The sequence below is a fragment of the Hemibagrus wyckioides genome, linkage group LG13 (genome assembly GCF_019097595.1).
Source record: "Hemibagrus wyckioides isolate EC202008001 linkage group LG13, SWU_Hwy_1.0, whole genome shotgun sequence".
In the NCBI taxonomy this organism is placed as follows: Eukaryota; Metazoa; Chordata; class Actinopteri; order Siluriformes; family Bagridae; genus Hemibagrus; species Hemibagrus wyckioides.
The window spans coordinates 15,113,671-15,136,538 of NC_080722.1; the positions used below are offsets into that span (position 1 = coordinate 15,113,671).

At 38.4% G+C, this 22,868-nt stretch overlaps 1 protein-coding gene across 14 annotated transcripts in view; it reads right to left on the reverse strand.

Moving 5' to 3' along the window:
* Window positions 1–1,151: 1,151 nt before the first annotated feature.
* cacna1g (calcium channel, voltage-dependent, T type, alpha 1G subunit) overlaps window positions 1,152–22,868 on the reverse strand; it is a 171,697-nt gene continuing 149,980 nt past the window's right edge. For 3 of the 14 annotated variants that reach the window (XM_058406476.1, XM_058406473.1, XM_058406474.1), the window contains 12 exons: window positions 22,040–22,191; window positions 20,124–20,233; window positions 18,300–18,433; window positions 17,267–17,337; window positions 16,233–16,311; window positions 15,530–15,651; window positions 14,183–14,584; window positions 10,660–10,803; window positions 9,669–9,791; window positions 6,123–6,315; window positions 5,601–5,770; window positions 1,152–3,745 (listed from right to left, as the gene is read on the reverse strand). In XM_058406476.1, the coding sequence (XP_058262459.1) occupies window positions 2,756–3,745; window positions 5,601–5,770; window positions 6,123–6,315; window positions 9,669–9,791; window positions 10,660–10,803; window positions 14,183–14,584; window positions 15,530–15,651; window positions 16,233–16,311; window positions 17,267–17,337; window positions 18,300–18,433; window positions 20,124–20,233; window positions 22,040–22,191 (2,690 nt within the window). In that variant the 3' untranslated portion in view covers window positions 1,152–2,755. Of the gene's footprint in view, window positions 3,746–5,180; window positions 5,260–5,600; window positions 5,771–6,122; window positions 6,316–9,668; window positions 9,792–10,659; window positions 10,804–14,182; window positions 14,585–15,529; window positions 15,652–16,232; window positions 16,312–17,266; window positions 17,338–18,299; window positions 18,434–20,123; window positions 20,234–22,039; window positions 22,192–22,868 lie in introns of all 14 variants that reach the window. The other 11 variants (XM_058406477.1, XM_058406475.1, XM_058406487.1 and 8 more) reach the window with 9 other exon arrangements.

The window sequence follows — 22,868 nt, forward strand, 5'->3', positions numbered from 1 at the left end:
GTAGAGCACATTTCAGTCTGTGGTACAGGAGCATCACAGACATTTTTCAAGCTTCAGCTTCAGCTAGAATTTGCAATCTTAGGCTTATGTCCATTTCAGTACAGCATGCAGCTAACCCACAAATTCATCAAAGCCTGATTTTGGCTGTGTGAGGAAATCTCATTTAGCTAGCAAGATTGAAGACATTTTAAGACAGTTTGGCTATTTACCAGGAGTTTAGTTAATCCCTTGTCCTTGTTCATGTCTTTACCCAACTTGAAACATGCAGGAAAATAGCCTAAGCAAGAATAAAGAGTAAATAAAAATATTTGCCTTATTTTTGTGAAATACAATATATATGGACACCTGACCCTCACAGGCATATGTGGATCTTCCCTAAACTGTTGCCACCACATTAAGATTTCCCTTAACTGGAACTAAGAGGCATAAACCTGAGCCAACATGACAAAGCAAGCTCCAAAAACAAGTTTTATCATGTTTGCAGTGGAAAAGATTTGAGTGGCTTACACAGATACCTCACCTAAACCGCAATAAACACCTTTGGTTTCAGTTGAAACCCTAACTGCATGATGGGGATGGGGGTGCACTGGGATGCTCAATAAGCACATCTGAGTGTGACTGGTCAGGTTTCCCCAAACATTTGACCATATAGCATATGTTTACGGCTTCCCATACAAAAGAAAAAAAAAGGATTTTGACTGTTTGTTAAAATTTATGAACAACGACATCTGGGTTTTCCCAGACCACCACACACATATATATTATATACATTATGCTGTGCTACATGTAATCCAGCTGGATAAAACAAAGTGAATGTAAATTTAAAATGATAAAGCAAAAAAACTCTACCTACATACAAACAGCTGCATGTTTCAGCATACTAAATCAGCAGCATTTTTTTTCCCAAAGGCCAAAGATGCAGTAGATGAATTGCTATTTATGGATTTATAAATATCATGATAAATATCATGAATGGAGCTGGAGTGTGCTGTCAAAGCTACTGAATCATATTGTTTTAGTGTCTCTGATGTCAGCTACTTGGCAAAGGCACTTAAAACCACAATAAAAATGTTTTCCATGTGAAATAAAAACACAACTGGTTAAATTAGCTTATTGCAAATGCCTCCCAACAACCCACCCACCCTCACACACACAAATCAAGGTAAATCTGGATTATTGGCAAGTTAATGTAAGTTTAGGAACAACATTGTTGTTGATCAGATCAAGCCCCAGCACCACCAAGCTGCTACTGTCAGGATGTCAGGATGTCTTTGCTCCAGGGGCACTGTATCATGTGCTCTAACCCCAACCTCTGTAGATTGGATATGTGAAGAAAGGGAAAAGTGTGGCAATAAATGTATGGCAATAATAAAGGCTTTTTCTTTTTCTAAACTTTGATAGACTGCTTACCACTTATCACTACTCACTCATCAGACTTTCAGCTGCAGTTTTCATGAGGTACTAAACTGCCTGCCTCTTATTTACAAATTACAAATATTTTTTAAGGGTGCACAACTTCCCAAGGGGCATAAAGCAGATAAATACATGAAACAAAACGTGATTTAAAAAAGGCAAACATTTTGAGAAGAAACTGAGAAAAAAGATTCCTTTCAGCCTGTAAGGATGTGCTGTGAACAGGTTTAACACACATGTATTTTGATCATGTCACACTGAAAATCAACTGAAACTTTCTGAAGAAGTGGAAAAGCAAAACAGCTGGGTTGGATATTATTTTGATACTGAAATGTATTTTGCCTAATAAATGTGAATTTTACATTAATTTCTTTAAAAAAAAAAAGTGACTACAGAACTCAATGCATGTTATGTCAATATCACAGGTCAATGTCACAGGGTTCATACATATAAAGGAAACGAATGGCCGCACGTAGTGTTTGCTTTTTGATGAATAGGCCAGTAATGAGACTGTGCCATGTTGATGACAGGACACATTTCTGAGCAGCAAACACAAATAAGGCTGATTATTCAACTCACTAAGAACATTTGTTTGTGTTTAAAAATCAAAGAGCAATTTAATGAGTTATATATATACTGTATATATATATATATATATATATATATATATATATATATATATATATGTATAAACATTATTACTACAAATACATGGATCTTAAACGAAAAAACTTTTCCTTTTTTTTTTTAATCCTTCCTAAAGCTAAAAATATCCTATGGTGAAAAAATAAAGCAAAACAACAAACAATTTAAACATTGAAAAGTCACAAAGGGACACAAATAAAAATATATTGAAATTAAAAAAATCTACATCCTGTACAAATACTATGGCCCAATAATTTAAGAAAATAGTGTCTCTAAAACGTTCATATTGCTTTGTACCTTCACCACTGCTCTTGGGGAAGAAGAGCTGTGCTAAAAAGTCTCCAAAACAGCCAGAAGGAGCCCTGTGGGGCCCCAATAACAACATTTAATAGGAGGTCATAGGATTGCCAGCGTACGCCTGCTGGCATGATGGAAGAGAGACTGTTCTGTTATTAGCTTGGTTTGTCCTCATTACAGTGTTGTTTTGTTTTTCTTTTTTGGCAGTACAGACAAATACAAGAAATGGTCACTATTCATCATGATCATTGGTTATTCACCATTGTTGTGTTTAACACTATTACTCTCTATGCTATTATTACTATTATCACTGTCATGGACACACAAAGTGCATCGTCTTGTTTACGCATGTGCATATATGCATTCATATGCACTTTTGTGCATTTGTGTGTGTACATGTTCAGTGCTCAGAGCTCGTTTTCTCAAAAGAGAAGTTGGGCAGAGTTAATAGCTTGGGGTTAGACACCCCCTCTTGGGGCAACCCTTCTCCTCCTCCACCCAGATCAAATGAGTCCTTGGATTCACTGGAGGGGGCTCTCCTTCTCAGGCAGGTGTCCCTGCTGGGCAGAGAGGGTGGCATTGTACCCATCCCAGTGTCCAATACTAGCTGGAAGTCCCTAGGAAGCACCAGTCCCTCTGGAGGGTCCACAGAGATGCAAGGAGGGCTCATCTTTTTCTTCTTGCGTGTCCGGGGTGAGGGCTGTTGTAAGCTGTCTGCACGCGACACAAAGCCAGAGGAAACTGAGCTTCTCTGGGGGCTGCTCTCTGCTGATGGACACACCTCAATGGAGTGGCGCCGTGGGTCATCAAGCCAGGAAGAGGGCCGTGGCAGTAGCAGTGGTGCTCGCCTACTCTGCACGTCCGCACTGTGATATTTCTTCAACTGCCTCAGAGATGGGCCGCGGCCTTCACACAGCCCTCCCCCAAATCCACCTCCTCTAATGCAGTCCTGACCTCTATGATCTTCAAAACCTGATCGGATTATTTGAGACACCTCCTGATCCACCGAGTCCTCCTCCTCAGATTTATCATTGGCAGAGGGAGAGCACCGGTGCCTGGAGCAGATGTTGTATTGATCATGAGGGTTGTGCTGTGTGTGTACACTGCCGTGCATTGGTTTGGGAGAGGCACCTGGCGTTGCAGGAACGAGGAAGAGTGACGGTTGGGGAAACTGCTGCAGTGCTGGGAATGTAGTCTGAGGAGTAGAGAGTTCACCAAGCCCCTTGGGGCTCTCATTCTCCTCTCCTTTTGTGTACAAGGCCTCCTGAGAGTCAGTGCTCACTGCCACCTGAGGAAAGCAGGGGTGGGAGAGGTGGAAGTGAGAAGGAAGGGCACGGGGGAGAGTGTTTAAGGCATGATAAGATGAGAAAGCGAGGTTGTTAAAATGAGACTGGAAGGGATTACGAGAGCAGGGAAAGATGAGCAGTGGGTTAAGAGTAGAGTTCACCATTTGTAAGTCAAGCATGCAGTGCTCTGGCAAGTACAAAAGTTTACAATAATAATAATAATAATAATAATAATAATAATAATAATCATCATCATCATTATTTGTTGATTTTTGCGTCTCATTTCTGTTCAAATAAATAATGTCTTGAACTGGTATGTGCACTTTCAACTACATCAAAATGTTGTTCAGGGCAAGACAGAGGTTACAACATCAGCATCTGCCCTTTCCTCTTATTTCACACTTCTCTCTCAATTCATTACGCTTCTGATGATTTGTTTCTTTAATTTAAGTATATATAGATAGGCAGGCAGAGGACCTCTTATTCTAAGCAAATCCTAGTCATCCTGTTAGGCAGACTGCACTCTGAGCCACTGGGCTATACTGTAAGAGACTGCAAACAACCCCCTTTCTCCAGATAGGGCTGCGTGCCAGAGGTAACACTTTAAATCGGTTGACTATAAGGTTACCCCCTGCTCACAAGTCCAGTAGGAGAAATGTGGTGGTAGTGTACTTCAAAGAAGGGCTAAAGATCAAGCAGATTCATGCATGAATTTGGACAGCTGAAGGACAGAAATAAAATAAATGGTGTGTGTGTGTGTGTGTGTACTTCCACCTTCCTGTTTACCGAAGCAGGTCAGCATAATATAGACATCACTGCCATCTAGTGGTAACTAGATATTAATGAATTAGGAATTCAATTATTAATTTCTGTAGGCACTTGGTGAAGGCTAACTGCACTTACAGTACTTAAGTACACTTCCTGACTGAAATGACAAATGAACAAAGATGACAAATGACTACAAATAAAATTAGCAATTGGAACTGCAGCAATATATAATAAAAGTTGAACTTGTCAAAGTACACTCATTCATTTATCTTCAAGTGCTTTATCCTGGACACTGTTACAGAGGATCTGGAGCCCATCCCAGGAACAGTCTATTATAGGGAACCATACACACCCACATTCACATACATGTTCATCTCTGGGGGATTTACCACAGCTGATTAACCTACAGCCAATACGTCTGTTTCTGGAAGGTGGGATGGAAACTGGAGGACCTTCAGGAGACAGTAACCAGAGCCCAGGATCAAAGTGGGGAAAGAGTGCAAATGACCAAACTGGTACAAAACTGACACTGGACCACTGGACTTTCTTGTTGGACAGAGAAATTCTTTACATTAAATTATCTCTCTGTCTTCTGTCACAATAAACACTATACCTGATTTTAACCCTTCTAAGTTTGTCCCTTAGAGTAGCACTGGTGAAATGCAGCGGAGCATGGATATTATGGTAAGATTTTGGAAGGGGGAAAAGGCGTTATGGAAGGAGTTAGGATCGAGGGGTCTGGGAACAAATGTGAAAGATGCTGGAGGCTACCACTCCAGCTCTCTCAGCAGCAGGAGTATCTGTGTCTCAGGAGCAGGCTGGGGTCCGGTGTGTGCTGTACCATGCTGATCTGATCAGGATTAGTCACATTAGTGGATACACAGGGCACAAGAAGAAAAGGAGAAGAAAAAAGAAGAGGAAGAAGAGAATTCAGGAAGAATTATGAGCGGCAATGGACTAGACCAGAGGACAGGTCTGTCATGCAGAGGTGTCAGCCTCAATCAAGTCTCCAAATATACTACATAAAACAGACAGAAGATACAGTACATCGAATACAAAGAGAGACAATGACTAAGCAACGACTAAGTAGCAGGTGCAGAGAAGAAACTCACAAAGGCACTGATGAATCACATTGAGTCTTTGGAGAGAAAGCAGTAAATGTGTGACGTGAAGCGTGTGGGTAGAGCTCACCTGTCGGCGCAGGGTGCGAGAGAGTGTGTGTCCTCGGCGAGGGGGAGGGATTCTGGGAATACACTCTGAGTCAGACAGGCTGTGGGGACTGATGGGCCGGAAGAGCTCTGTAGGTACAGTGAGGTGCTGTGTGGTCTCCTCTGTCTGAGACTGTACAGAGCTGATGGAGCCTGTGAATTGAGATTAAACTCATTTAATGTGACAAATATTTAGCAAGAAATCATTTAAGGCACATGGTTTCTATTATAACATATTAAATATATCTGCACAATACCAAACCTGAAAGAGAAATCCCAGAAGCTATAGTTCCATATAGTTTTTATCAAAGCTGACAAAAACCACATGGAAAGTTATAATTATTATGTCTTAATAAATATTATATAAATGTCTGTATTGTGCTACGATACATTGACACAATACAATCACCATAAACAGCACAGCATATTTAGCTTTTCCATTAGTGCTATCATGTGCTAGTGCTCTATGCTAATAGTTGCAGGGTTAGTTGTGTTTGTGTTGCACCTGACTGAGTCTGCTTAGCTGAGGTCATGAGGGTTGTTGAGGATGGGATGGGCTGGTGGGGCAGGAACATGTAGCTGTCATTGGGTAAGGAGTGTGCACGCCCGACTGATGTCTTCTTCACACAGAGCAGGTGCTCTTCCAGACGTTCTTGTGGCTGCACAGACTCAGTTGTTGGTTCAGGCGGATCTGTATTCTAAGGGGCAAAAGAAAGCATCGTAAGCAGAGCTGTAAGGGGAGCTTGAGCCAGGGATATGAGAACCGGTGCACCTCCCTTACAAGACATATACACAGTACCTACAGGACAGGTTAGCACACTGAAATGAAAGGCACACTGGCTATAGGGAGGAGACTGAGCTTTTTGACCTGTTGTGGTCAGCATTAGCTTTATGCTCTTTAATACTCAGTGAGTGTCCTCTCTGAGGATAGCAAAGAATAGTTTTGTTTTGTTTTTTTCTCCCTAAAATATCAGACATTTGTTATTAGGTAATAACTTCCACCAGGCTCCTCCCTTCCAAAGCCACATCTAGAGCCTTTACTACTGCAGCTAGCAGACATGAGAAGCCAACCCGTATGTTTTTAAAAAGACATCGTGGACATGGTGTTGTGAGGAAACATGATTACAAAATACAAGTCAAGACGGAGACAAAGCTGATAAAATCATGGAGCTTGAACATAACCATACACATATACTGACACAAAAAATGATAAGGACAGAACCACCAGAGAAAAACAGGGTAGAGATGTCCACATGTGAGAAAGGACAGGGACAGTGGTGAAAAACCCAGACGGAAAAGTAGCAGGGAACAGGACTACTCTACTGGATTGGACACAGACCGGGCTGGTGGGACATGGCCAGTGGAGAGAGAGAGAGAGAGAGAGAGAGAGAGAGAGAGAGAGAGAGAGAGAGTTGAGCGGGTATTTAGGAAACCCAAGAACTTCCAGTCAAACTTTAGACCCAACCAGGGTAAAATCATTAAAATTATTCAATTATATTCAAGACTATTTCATCTGATATTCTATACTGATAGAAGTACTATTTCTAGTTTAAAAGAAGGTTAACTTCTCTTGTATCAGTGACTACTAATCCCCTAATGAATTACAACAATATTTTACCAATATTAGAAACATGTTCTAGACTGTAAATATGCCCATAAATCTCATAGCATTTATAAGTGATATTAAATACAGTAGACACTATGTAGATATTAACTAGTTCATTATTTAGTTGCAAGAACTGCCCCATGTTTTGTTTTCTATATTTTAGTATTTAGTGCATGTGGCAGGTCAGAAGAGATCTGACATTGTAATCAGACATGATTACTTATCTAAAAGACCTCATTTTATTCAGCACATTGGTTTGTACAATATTATAAATAGTGAGCAGTGAGCAGTGAGGTGTGATTTACACCACTGTAACAAAAGCTGAATGCTGGACCGCAGATCTCCAGGCATTCACAGACCCCACTTTAAGAACCACTTTCAAAATATTTAGTATTTATTATTGATTGATATGATTACTATTGAAATGTTTGCCTTTGTCTCATTTATTTATTATCCTATTTGTCTAAACAGTTTTTTTTTTCCTCTTTCCTCTATCATAAATCATATAGTTTTTTTTAAGTGTAAAAATGCTTTATCAGTTCAAATTTTTCTGTCCTCCAATTATTTCCAGGATTGTGCTTGTCTTTAATGGTCACAGTCTAGACATCCCCATCTTGAGGGATCTACAAATGCATAATGTTCTGTGTAATGTAATGATCTGAATACAAATTAAACACCTGCATAGAGCAAGTTTTTGGTTGAGGAAAACTGTCCCTGTGTATATACACTGATATATTTCTGGATTTCCTGACTTATCTCACTGAATCTGAATATGTTCCATGGTAAGAATATACAGGGAAGGGAAATAATTATTCAGACACTCTTATTTTTGTTATTTTATATCCTTCCTGTGCATACACTCTCTGTCCACTTTAATAGGAACACCTGTACACCTGCTCATTTAGGCAGTTATCTAATCATCCAATCATATGTCAACAGCACAATGCAAATAATCCTGCAGATACAGAACATGAGCTTCAGTTAATGTTCACAATAAACATAAGAATGAAGAAAAAGTCTGATCGCTGTGACTTTAACCGTGGCATGATTGTTGGTGTCAGGTGGGTTGGTTTGAGCGTTTCAGAAACTGCTGATCTCCTGGGATTTTTACACACAACAATCTCTAGTTTACACAGCAAGCGCATATCCATAATGTCTTGTGAACTGAAGAATTTTGAACAAAAAAGTATGTATTCACGAGAGTGAGCAAATATAGATTTAAAAAACAAATGGACAAGGAAAAGGGTATTCAGTCACTATATATACAGTATAAAAGATTGCTTGGGAAGATTTCACACAAATGTTGCAATCATGATGAAGGTGAAGGAACTTCTTAAAGCTACAGAACCATAGCAAACACCTTAAATATCCCTTGGTTTGATAATAAAAAAAAAAAAAAATAAGAGACCACTGCCCAATCTCCAGATTTGAACCCTATTGAAAACCTCTGGAATGTCATCAAGAGGAAGATGGATGGTCACAAACCATCAAGCGAAGCTGAGCTGTTTGCTTTTTTGCAAAAAGAGTGGTATAAAGTTCCCCAACAGCAATGTGAAAAACTGGTGGAGAGCATGGAGCCAAAACACATGCAAATCGGGGTTATTCCACCAAATACTGATTTCTTAATGTTATTTAGCCAAAGCATTAACACAATTTGTTTACAAATTATTTGCATTTTGTTTTATTTGAGTTATTAAAGCTCTGCAAATATTCCATGATCTTGGGTTATTTTGATGTGTTGTCATTTCCTTTAAATATACACTAAATAACAATAGTTATATTTTGAATTTAGGAGAAATATTGTCAGCAGTTCACAAAAAATGAAACAAAACTCACAAATTCACCAATACATGAACTTGTAAGAAAAAACAGTGCAGTGGTCTCTTATTTTTTCCAGAGCTGTATAGTAGGCAGATGGACAGTTCTTGGAACGTTTTATCTTTTCAGCTAAGAAGCTGATCTGAGGAGAAGATGGACATTTCAACAAGACAACGTCTTCAAACTTACAGCTAAAATAACCTTATAGACAAATTGCCAAGTGGAATGGGTCAGAATTAAACCACAATGCTACAAAACCTGAATTACTTCATACTGTAGATGTCTCAAAGATGTAAATTATGACGATACTAATGCTGTTCTTTTGTGGTGTCCGAAAACCTAATCGCTTATGTTAAAACATATCTCTTCTATGATTATGAATACAACCTTTTTTGCTCAAGGACAAAGTCACAAGACATTATGTGTATCAATATAAGAAGTGGATATACACACTGGAAGGATATTTTAATAGCAAGTACAGTAGTGTCTGAATACTTCTTTCCCCTCACTGTACAATGCTACAGGAGCACATGGAAAACAGAGAGGAGAGACAAATTACTGGAAGCTCTATAAGGAAAGACCTAGAACCCGCAAAGATGAATGAACAGGTGCTCTACTGTTAAGTACATTGCACTCCAGACTGGTTAGTAAGAGGGGATTAAAATCATCGGGGACAGAGTCATCCGTCAGAGCTAAGGACCAGGATTTCTCCGATGCCAGAGACAGAGCTTCCATCTCAGCTAGGGGGATCTAAAGAGGAAGAGATGAGGCCAGGGTGAGAACAGAGCCCATCTGGCCACATGCAATTAGAGACACACATCGTTACACACTCACACAGGATTGTCTTGTGCCAGAATAAAGAATCCTTTTCTAATGATCCATTTTCAGTTGTTTTCGTTTGCTATTTTTTGCACATGCAGTATATAGCAAGTATTTGCAGACACTGAGACACAGCTCTGATTGCACTTTGATGATTAATAAGATTTTAAACTACTATAATTTAATCTAACAAAAATAATTATAACATAAAAAAATTATACTTCACATATCTATTTATGTAAAGCAGGATTTGTGCTATTGGCATTTTCACCCATCTCAGGTTTCCAGAAAGCTGAAATGCTGTGTCAGGCAGATTCAGTGACTGGCACAGAAAGTTTTAGCTGAGTTACTGAAACAAATTGCAGAAGATGCAATCTAAAGACATAAATTATCTGCAATTACATCAGAAAGCTTTTAAGATCACACATTTTGCTAACTTAACAACATTTTTCTGCAAAGCTAACACAGTGTTCTGCAAAAAAAAAAAAGTGCATCGTTCTACAGCAATCCAGTTCATTGATCCTCACTTGATGACATTCAGGACCAAGCAGTAAAGTTTAAGGTAAACAAATTTACAGAAGAGTTTTGTGTTTGCTGAATGAAATTAACATTCTCAAAGCCAATCATTTCATTAAAAATTCCTCTCATGGACAAGAACCTGGGTTATGATAGAGCAGATTTCTTTGAATTACTTAGGGAGCACAAACACAAGTGTTTCACAGAGAAGGACAGAAAGGCCAAAGACAGAGAGAGAGAAGGCATGGTGTTAGGCAGCAGGGTGCACAGGGGAGCCATTGACCTGTTTCTCATTGCAGTACTTGCTGGGGAGAGGGGGCAGAGCGTAGTAGTGGCAGATGGAGCCAGAAAGGTTGTCCATTAGGCTGAGCTCTCCTTCCAGTGAGCCCTGGATCACCAGGGATACCGAGTCAAACATGGGCCTCCGCTACAGACCCAGCCATTTGCAGACAGAGAAAAAAGCAGAGAAAGAAAGAAAGAAAGAAAGAGAGAGCAGACAGAGACACAGACACAGGCAGAAGAAAGGAGAGGTAGTGGGAAAGCAACAGTTCACAGACAGGAGAAGCAAGGAAGGAGAGAAGTTCATAGACAACAGGTCAAGAGGCCACATGGAGGTTAGACATATATGTAAAGAGAACAAAGAAAGCAGAATTCAGTAATTAAGAACTTCAGTGTGCTATAATGATGAGTAAACTTACCTTATATTGTGTGATTACATACTTAATATCTACATGTTTTAGTACAGTGCAATTATCATATATGCACAAACTGTTAATTGTAAGACCTGCACCCATTAAGTCTTTAGAGACTCACATTCATGCTTAAAAAAGGAAATTATGCAACATAAATATAATACTGTGGTAAAGTATACACTGAATGTGCAATACAGCAATACATTTACAGCAGAGCAAACAGAGCAGTCAAATCACCGGTGTTCCAAACCATACTGTACTTCACTCTACCCCAAGCATTGACCACCCTCCATGTTCTTTTAAATTCCAGATTTATAATATGTGACTACTGTAACATCTGAGCATTTTATTACGCCAGTAACATCCATACAGTATGTTGCCGGGGTGTGTATGATTCAGCCTGACACTGTGATTTTGCATGGGCGAGCAGAAGCAGCAGCAACATGAACGGCATCATTCACACGATCACTGTGTATCTCATGTATCAGGAAGATAGAAAGCGACATCCATACGATGGCACATCAAAGCCAAAACATCCCAGTCCTTCTGTTATTATCTATTTTTTTAAAATAATTGTATGCATAGAGATATTAAATGTACTGACAAATACTTCTCATCGTGATTGTTGCTGCGATTAGTCCCAAATTAAAAAGACAATAAAAAACGGACCTTATATTTCTTTACTAATCTAGAAAATCCTTTCTGTGAACGTGACATTTGAGTTTTTATATTTATAATTGAAAAGCTATCTCTAAAAAGAAAACTGGTTAGTGTTAATACTTATTAACGGTCTAGAATAGTACATATTTATATGATTTGAGACACAGTGCTAGTTTATTTATTTATTTATTTAACTACATTGGTTCAGCATGTTAGGATAGTGAAGAAGACTATAATAGCACACTTTAATGTAAACATGGTTTGTCTGAATGTGTCTCATGACGTTTCAAATATTAGCTGTGAACACAAATTTTCAGTTTGGTTGGCATCCAACATACACAACAAAACTTAATTAAAATGAATGAGGTCTGCTTGTGTATTGGTATATTAGTTGGTATATTTTATTACTGTATTAGTATCAGGATCATTTTATATAGGTTATACAGTAAATGTTATATAAGTGTAGTGTAGTGGGCAATTTATGATTTTTTTTTCGACAAGGTGAAAAAACCCACCACACTGTTTCTCTGCCTTTGCCAACCAATATTTATATGTAATTATTAATAAGATTAAGATCCATTATAACAGAAGATGAATAATCCTGCACTAATACCTGACCTAATGATGAGTTAAGGCATGTACTAATCATGTGAATAACAGCCACCTTAAGTAAACATGAGGTAAATTAAAGCAAACATACTCTATAAGAAAAAATAGATATTAAATGTGCATCATAATTGTTTATATATTTTGCATATGCAGCTGCATACACAAACTGGATTCCTTTCATCATTTATTTTCAAAATTTAATAGGTGATAACATCTGAAAAAATGTATAAAGATTGCTAACGGTCCTTGTAGTTAAAGCTAGTGTTACATTAGTTTGCAATTTGTTTATATGTATTGCGTTATTATTTAATATGTACCGTTCATATTTATATGTACATGTAAGAATAAATAAATGTATACTGTATGTAAATTTATAAATGATTGTGGAAAATGATTTTATAAAAATAACTTTAACTATCTTATACATTTAAATATAATATACACTTCCCCTTGGGGTGAATATGAGCATGTGTAATTACTCATGTCTAATTACCAAGCTGATTATTCTCGAACACTGCATAAATCGAATGCTGCTAATTAAAGTGTAACAGTTTGTACATACATACAAATCACACTGTATATAATCCCTTAATTAAAATGTATATAGTACAAAACACTTAATATAAAGTGGGCCCTTACCTATTAATTAAGACAAGCAATAAAGCTGGTTTTGTGTGTTCACTCCACTTAAGCTCAGATATTTCCATGTACTCTGCACTACCACAGATCTCCACTGGGGAGCACAATAACTCTTCTAAGTGTCCACAGCTGTATGCAAACCAAATAGACCTCAGCAGGAGAATGCTATGCTGATTTAACTTAACATGAGATGAGGGATAGAAAAATGATGATATGAAGGTCACCATTTACTAAAAAATGGCATTCTAGAAATAGCCAGGCACAACAAAAACAAGCTGATGTATCAGTGCTTTCCCATGGCACCAGAATGACCTCTGGCTGCTTTACATTTAAAAGGGAAGCAGCAGGGCCATCTCTAAATGACAGCAAGAAACCAAGAGCTGCAGCTGATCTGCGGATTTAAAAAGAAAAAGGAGCAGCGGGATATAATGCTGCATACAAATTAAGTGTGAAATTTTGTAGTAAGAGCTATTAATGATTTTGCAGTAATGAAAAGATAAAAGAAGCACTACAGCATAATGCTGAACCTTTTCAGTAAAGTAACTAACTCAAATTTAGTTAAATATCTTCCTAAATACATTTTATGGGTTATTTATAGTTCTCATACCATTCCATACTTTATAATTCAATTTAAAGATGAGTGCATTCGTAGTAATATTTATTCATGTCTATGCATAACACTGAATGAGCTCCAACATCCTGCTTTGTGCCTTTAAAGGGTTTCTGCAATTTCAACCAATTATGATTATACACTGTCATACAATCTAATACTACGTATTGTCATTATGCTACTAATAAAGGACAATGAGTTTATGCCTCTTAAGCAAGGCTTAGCACATGGGGAGAGAGCTGCTGTCTCCCTCTTCAACTGGCACTGTGGTGTACACCAGACAGATGATGAGAGTCAATGGTCAGCTTGCTCATTCCCTATAGCTGTCACATCTCACATGGTGCCCTGCTTGATGCTCAGCTCAGCATTCAAAACCTGGCCAAGGATTTTCAGCATACTGGACACTTCTCTATGTGTCATGTGATTCACAGGTTGGGCATGACTGGGTAATGGCCCTGTGCAAACCTACACAGCTGCTAGCACATACTGAGCAAGCAAAGCTCCCTTAGTACCTGCCAAATCATGTTAATATCAGTGTGCAGCCTACAGAATGATATAAATCCACCAACACCTAACATAGTAGTAGTTTCACTCACCTGTAACGGAGGCTCCAGACCTTGAGGCTGGTCTGTCTTGTGTGCTGATGAGTCTCTGCGTATGGCCGCTGATGGGCTGTCTGGGGGATAACCTCTGTCCTGTGAGTCTCTGGAGATCCAGCGAGACCCTGCAGGCCCACCTATGTCTCGCAGGGCCAGAGGGGAAATGTGTCCCCCAGTCATCCCCCCATCTCCCCCTACTGCCTCTAGCTCCATTTCTGCTTCTAGCTCAGCCTCCTCCTTCGCCTCTTTGTTGCTCTCTTCTAGGTGCTTCATGAGGACGGCGATTACAACGTTGACCAACACAAACTGAGCCGTCAGCACAAAGGACACAAAGTAAATAGGAGACACCACTGTGTTGTAGCATGTTCCAGTCTCATGAGCACAGTCTCGCAATGTGTCCTGGAATGTACACACAGACACAGGGGGTTACATGGATACTTGACTACACCAGCACAATTACATCCAAGCTATTTTGCTCCTTTTGTCAGTTTGCCTTACTAAGTATGCAGTTGAACCTAATAATTAAAAAAAGCATTGTCTATGCAAATAGATTAATTTCATAATGCAATGGACTCTATCAGCCTGAGAGAGATGCAGAGTACAGTATTAGTGTGTGATCATTAATATAAGGGCATGGATTAAAATTTGTTCAAGCCCATTTAAAAAAAAAAATAAAATGTTTTATGACTCAGTATTTCAAAATAATGGGAAAGCTCTTGAAAATTAGTACTGGCGTTCCTGGCATAATGTTGGTTTTACATTTAATATTCTCTACACATCCACAACTGTGAACACAACAGCGTTCATAAAGCCTGCGAAAAGTTTTAATTGAACTATCTGTTATACAATAGAATTCACACTTACTTTCAACACTGCAGGCATACAGTATGTCTACAGGTTTTAATATTTTATTCATACTCCATTTTAAACTCTTTTTTTAACACATCTTTAATTCACTATTATATTCAGTATGTAATTTGCGTTTATGTGTCAAGAGTTACTCTTCTGAGGAACTGCTGCACACGATTCCCATGTACCATCAAGAACGATCATCAAACAAACAACAAAAAAAAAATTAAATGTTGTCTTCAACATTTTTTAATGGAATGTGACATCATTTACATAAATGTTATTTTCTTAAATAACCCACTGACTCTACATACAGTTTATCAGTGAGATTAAACTTCTTTATCTTTATTAGGGAGCTTAGTAAATCAGGGCCTCAGTAAAGACAGCAATGACGTTTATGTCTCCCCAATGAGGCACATAAAGAGCATGTGAAAATAACTGTGAACCTCAACTAAAGTTCAGATGATGTACAACATGGTGAAACAGACATAATACCTTCATAATGCCGTTCCAATTGTCCCCAGTGGACACGCGGAACAGCAAGAGAAAGGCCATGCCAAAGTTCTTGAATGTGGCGTAGCGTCCAAGGCCCTCACAGGGATGTGACTCATCACATACTACAATTCAAACAGCATGAGACACAAATATATTTACATTCAGTGCCATAAATAAGTGCATACCTTCTTCAAAAAAGGTTCAATCTAGAGCCCTAAATGATTCTTTGGAGTGTCTCTTTAGGGAAACCTTTCGAGTTTTTCCGTATATAGAACAAAAACAAAGGATTTTTCTATCAGTGACAATTCAAGGTAGAACTCTTTATGGAATATAAGAACTCTTAAGGATTACTTTTTTACACTGCATACTTAGTAAATCTAAATAAGACTGTTCTCATTCATACTTCATGCTCTAGCAATTCGTACTTTATGCTCTAGCAATTTGTACTTTATGCTCTAGTAATTTGTAAGAGCCATGTGAAAACAGGCCTTCACACATTTCAACATAATCCACTTAAATGAGTTGTGAGAAAACATTCTAACTATCTGCCTAATCATCACCATTGACAAATTAAATGAATTCAATTAAATGATTCAAGCAAGCCATTTAGATCTTTGATGGAATAAAAATGCAGATGGTGCATCATAAGGTCTCTACGGTAAGTGCTAGACTGAATTAATGTCTCTTGATGGTTTGTGCTTACTCAGATCACCAAACAGCTCTACTCCCAGTGCTGCGAAGATAAAGAAGAGAAGCATGAAGAGAAGACCCAGATTCCCCACCTGTAGAGAGAGAGAGAGAGAGAGAGTGAGTGGAAAGCAAGAGAAGACTGAGACAGAGAGCCAGATCAGTTTTTCTGAAGCATAAAAGGACAGAAAGAACAGATCCAGAAATACCACCTCCTGAGAGCCAAGTAACAAGAGAGCTATGAAGTGAGAGAACTCTAGTCCCATTCCCATTTATTAGAACTGAAAGTTCAAAAGTTTACAAGGTTCTTTGCTTGAGCAACATGTGCTAAACATACAGTAACAGTAACCATGCACAACCACATGGACAACATCAGGTAGGCTGAGGAAAATGAGCAGAGTTATTCACTGGAAACTGGAACATGCTTCGTTCCAGTCCAAAAGTTATAAAAAAAGAAGAAGATATATTTTCATTGTCTATAGCTGGGCTTTTTTCAGCTTTAATGAAGCACATGATTCCCACGTACAGTACATTTCAGAGGATGACATAGTTATGGATCACTGAACACTTGTATTTATGTCCCTATCTGGGCATGGGGAATGTTTAAACCAGTGACTTTCAGACACAGAGTGGGACACGCAGATTGTGAAGTAACAGCAAGTTACAGCATGAAGTAACCCAAACAGGAACACAGAGTACTTGCAATTATTTATGCACATTACTCATTCAGAATTGCTACATTATTTATTGAAATTATGACAGTATCCTGTGGTGCAGCATGCACTCAAATCAAAAGGCCTTCGTTGGGAGCCACAGAGCCCGACAGCATTAGAGAGAGCATGCTGAGCTGCTGACTTTTTTTCCCCTTTGCCTCCTGCTGTATTTGCTATCTTGCCATCGGTCCATATGTAGCGTCGCTACTTCACTGACTATGGAAATGAGGCCAGCAAAAAAAAACAAAAAACAGGGCTTACAGACGCTGGCCTCGAAGAAAATAAATGATCTAACATGGGCTCAGATGCAGAACAGACAACAGAGTGGTCGCATTACCTGAGGCAGGGCCTGGATCACTGTGTCTAGGAGAGCTCGCATTCCCACAGCCATCTTCAAGAGCTTTAACACTTAAAAGAAACAGAGGAGTTTGATGAGGTCAGGCTTTATCACCTCTTGAATAAAATGTGTGTCTGTGTGTAAAAAGGGAGTTATAAAATAATGGTAGCGAGTAGTGGTCAAAGTAAAAGTCTGCTCGTTAATAGCTCCTTCATGGGCTACTCTGTGATGCTGAGGTGAGAGGTGAGAATATTAATGTGTTGATTAAGAGAAAGAATGGATTAGAGAGCTATAAAAAGAAGACACCCTAGACACACTGCTTCTTTAGGCCAGCACTTGGAATTTAATTTCCTTCTTATTTCAGGGTACTTACATTGTATGTAAATAGGTAGGGGGCTTGTATTAATATTAGGGTTGTGATAATGATAGTTTGTAAGTGGGTTGCAGGAGGCCAGATGCCCCTGTTGCTGCATGTGTTGAGGATAGCTGGTGCTTTAATTAAGAGAGCGTCTCTAGGAATTTGAATTATGAGGCAGAGTGCACGTTTACACAGATTCTGATACACACACTCACACAGAGTTTGTGTGTTTGTGCAAGTGTACACAGATTTTCTCTCTCTCTCTCTCTCTCTCTCTCTCTCTCTCTCTCACACACACACACACACAGAGTTTGTGTGTTTGCTTCATTGTCTCTGTTGATGGTATAATTTATAAAACTACAAAAGCACATCATTCATTAAGAGCAGAACAACTGGCCAAAACAGATGAGTGCCCCAGATTCTCATTCTGTGTGTGTGTGTGTGGGATTAAGACAGGCTATGTGGACTAAATCTCTCATTTCATCCATCTGTTCTCTATCTACATGATGTGCAAATGCTAAACAGTAGCCATACAGATGCTGAGACACTCAAAACAGAGTAGCAGTTAAAGAACTGAGCTGTTTCCAAGCAGATAAAAAAGAAAAGAATCAGCGAGGCAGTAGAGTTGATTGAAAACAAAGTGGAGACAACCAAAGTACTGGGAAGAGAAATCACCACGAGCAATGCGTAGCACCCTCATGATTCGTATGATGGTAGGGTTGATAGGGAGTGAGGCGTTGACCTCGATCTCCTCCAGAGTTATTCCCATAATGGACAGCAGCACAATAGCTAGATCCAACTGGTTCCACCTGCGGAAGACAGGCACACATTATTCAGCACACCGCATCAAATGAGAATTTCAGACAGATGACAAGAATCCAATTTTCATAATTTAATAAAGATTATTCAACCACAGCATGATGTCAAAGCTCTCATTTGAACTCACATTTACCCTAATATTTCAGCAATTTGGAAGTATTTGGTGCATCTCAGTGAGACTTTAAAACTACTTGCCAAAGTATAAATCACTTCCTCTGAGGTCATGAATTTTTGAATTTCAGCACCATCACAGGTGAAGTGTTGCCTAGAGTGTGTTTTAAGGAAAGCCAATTCACAGAGGCCTGTAGCCATGCAAAGGGGTTTTATCAGATATGAAAAATAACTGGAGCAAAATTAAGAACACAAATCCTTTCTACATTTCATTCTGGCTTGATTAAGAGATCTGTACAGTCTTAACAGAACCTTTTGCAGGAATAACCTGACTTGAGTAGTTCCCAGTCATGGTTGCAGTCAATGATTGCAGTTATGACCCCTAATTCTACATTTACAGACTAGTACATAGATGAAGCATTACAACTGGCTGCTGAGAAACATATATAATTATAAATGTTATAGTGATCCTAGAACCTGTCTTCAATCTATATAGCAAGGTTTTTGAGTATTTAGAAATGTCACTACTTGTTACATTCCTGGCAGCTTGAGTGGAGAAAAATTTCAAGTGCATGTAGGTTTGCAAGAACTAAACCAGTAAATGCTATATACAGAATGTCTTTATGTTTAAATGAATAACAATGTCATTATACAGGTATACAGCTGATTTGGTTAAAATCATTAAATTATTCAATCTTCAGCTCATGTAGATGTATCTGCATTGTGATGCCTGAATAGTTGGTACAGTGCAAATTGACCATATGCTTTGGGAAAATGTCTCCCTGAGCCAAGCATGTGCAGATATTCAGGTCATTAAATCATCACAATTGCAGTTAAGGATTAATGTGAATCATTACACTTATTCATGTACACGCCGTGAAGCATGCTCACCCAACCTCAGCTTGATTACTCGACTAAAGTAGATGGATTACAACGGAAAATTATTTTATATTATCACTTGGCTTTTACCGAAATTTGAGCATGTATATTTTTTCTTAGTAACCTTCAGTTGTAATTATCTCAAGGATTTCTCAAACAATTTACAGACAGCGATCTGTTTAAATATTCCCCCACAGTACAGATTGATTTGATAAACTATATGAATATTCAAACGTGTACAATCATATTCTGGTTATTTTCTATAGTATTTTTTTTATCTCTAAAGATTAATTTTTTCCACTGACAGAACACATTAGGTCCAAGTTGATATTCATGGGCCTATTTGTTTTTCAGTTATTAAGGTTTGTATTAAACCTTTTTAATTCACCAGCAGTCAGAGGAGAATAAAACTGGTGGATTGTGATTTCTACTGCTGTAGCATAATAAAAATCACAGGCTGTGTTTCACAGACCCCAAACTGAGAACCACTGGGGTGGTTTAATTTTAAGAGAAAACCAACAACAATAATAATAATAATAATAATAATAATAATAATAATAATACACATTATTGATGATCTTCATAATTCTAAGATATTAATTATTTCACTGTTAGGAGCTTTTGTTTTTCAGATATCCTGGGAGCATTCTGTGATTTTTTTCCCCCTAAACCCCACTCTGTATCTCATACCTGTCTTTAAAGAAACGCCTAAATCCAAATGCCACAAGTTTGAAGACTGACTCCAGCACAAAGATGATGGTGAAAATGTAGTTGCAGATTTTCAGAGCTTCATCGAGCACCTGCAAAACAGTAAGGTTTCAAAAGGCTGTGAGATTATGAGGTTTTTTTTTAAATGAGAGATAATATTCTTTTATTTGAAAAGTGGAAGGATTTTCTTTTAGCTGCTGAAATCATTTATTTTTAATAACACTTTTATAATATGTCCTACTAACTATTACTATGACAAATGCTGCACAAATACTTTTCTGGGCTCTGTAATCAGCGTTGAAAAATTTTCACCAGAGCCCAGCTGCATTTATCATCCTAAAACATTTCTGCACTGTTACCAGCAACAGCCTACACTACCAAACCTCCTAAGAAAATGAAGAGTACTAAAAAGACCTAGGAGATTCAAAAGGCTTGTAAACTAATACCAGCTTGCCGTGCTTTTACTGTAACATTATAAAGTACAAGACATATCTACATAAAACATAATACTCAGATGTCTGCTTACTTCAATTTTGATCCATCATAGCAGTTGAACACATTTTACACGATGCAATCAGAGCAGCCATTGCCATGTTTATTGATCTGCAATCAGATGTGTAACTACTAGTTGCAGCAGCTCAGTGGTTAAGATTTGGGCTACTGATTAAAGGCCGTAGGTTAAAATCCCTGCACCAGCAAACTGCAATTGAAGGTCCTTGAATAAGAAACTTTATCTGTTCTGCTGAAAGTTGCTTTCTATGAAATATGCAAATGCACTTATGTGGAAAAATTGCACCCACACTGGTGATGTCTTATAGAGAAGAGTTTTGAACAGATTGTTATTGTAGTTAAATTTGAAAGTAATTAGTTAGATCACTCCATTACATTTTTACGTTGAAATAAAATGATACAAAGTCCCAAAAATATTGCATATTGTAGGCATAATTTATCACTGCAAATGTTTGTTCAATTTCATGAAGTGTGCTAGTGTTCTGGAGTCGACACTAAAGCCAGAAACAAGATCAGATGGTACTGAAAGAAAGAAACGTCCCATGCCAAGCCCTACCGAATTATCACACACTAATTATGCCCAAAACATCAACCAACTCTACTTTTCCCCTTCCCACACTTTACTGCTAACACAAACAGCCATCTATTTATAGGCACAGGTCAGCATGGATGAACTCTATTACCAACAGGGTCAAAGCCTGGGAAACCCTCTGGCGGTGACGAACACTAACAGGGAGGTAAATACCAGCTCACTTAGTAAAACTCCCAGACAGACGCTACAGCTTTGCGACTGTATTAGCGGCTCAGTCATCTGGACAATCAGTAAGCTAACAATCAGTTTCTGCTAAAGGACAATACATATCAACAATGAGAATGGATGATAACCCTAGGAAGAATAACTCTTGATTTTTATTTTTCTCATCATTGAATCACTGTTTATTGCTTGAAAGATTTTAAAATTAGGATCATTTATATATCACATCATGTAAAAAGTGACCTGCAGTGAAATATATCTGAAGAACACACTGCAAAAAGGATTTATTGTAAGTCCTCAAGGCTGCTAACTCATTGTATTTATTATCCTTAATCTGTATTCACAACTTGTACTTTTTCCCTTGTATTACTATGTAGAACTGATTGAATATTCATGAATTTCATAAGTAATATGCCATCTTTGAGGTCAATAAAAGAACACCTGAGCATAATAATACAATGTAAAATGTAAAGTTACTGTACTTGCCTTCCAACAAAACAGACTAATATGTAATTTTATTAGTACATAATGACCATGAAGAAAAACAGTATGATATCATTCTGGTATATAAATGGTTATTAGCAATCAGGAAAGCAATTTTTTAAAATCAGCTTGACTCCATGGGACGGCCTACCTTGGGCTGCTGGTAGTGCTCCATGGACATAGTGATGACGTTGAGGCCTATGACGATGGTGATGAAAAGATCCAGGTAGTGGCTAGTGCACATCTTGTGGATGAGGCGGCGAGTGGGAGAGTAGTCTGAGTAGTAAGGCTTACACTGAGCCTCTGTGATGAAGAACCACCAGGACCGGGGGGCAAGCATGAGATTAGGTTACTTACAGAGGTACTTGTGAAGAAGACACACATACCCATGAGAAAGAAGAAGGAGGACTAAAAAGAGAAGATTGAAGACTAAAGAAAGAAACAGAAGAAATGGTTCGTATGCAATCCTCAGGATCAGAGTTCAAGATGAAAGAGCGGTCCATATAAACACGATCACTCATTGCCCTATCTACTCAAAAACACCTACAATCCCAAATATTTTAATTAGCTTTACTGAAACACATGTGCTTCTTTTGTTTGAAAGGTTTTCAAACATGACGAAATTCTGATCTCGATGTGGAGTGCTTCTATATTGAGTCTTAGTAAAATCTGATAATATTCCACATGGCTCCCCTTTTTTGGATCTCGAACATGAGGATGGCATCGGACGAATCAAGGGAGAGGTGGAAAGGCATGGAGGGCTTGCAGAGCAGCAGGGGTCAGGGGGCTTATTACTCCAGCACACAGACAGGGCTCCTGGCAGCAGCTTTTCTCCCCATTCTCTTGTAGCCTACTAGGCAGACTGTCCCTAAAGCCAATTGCTGGAACAGGTGCTGCCTGGATCTGCTTTTTTAAAATAGTGCCACATCAACACTATTCATTTAGTTGTATGGCTGCTCCCTGCTGGATTTAGTGCTTTC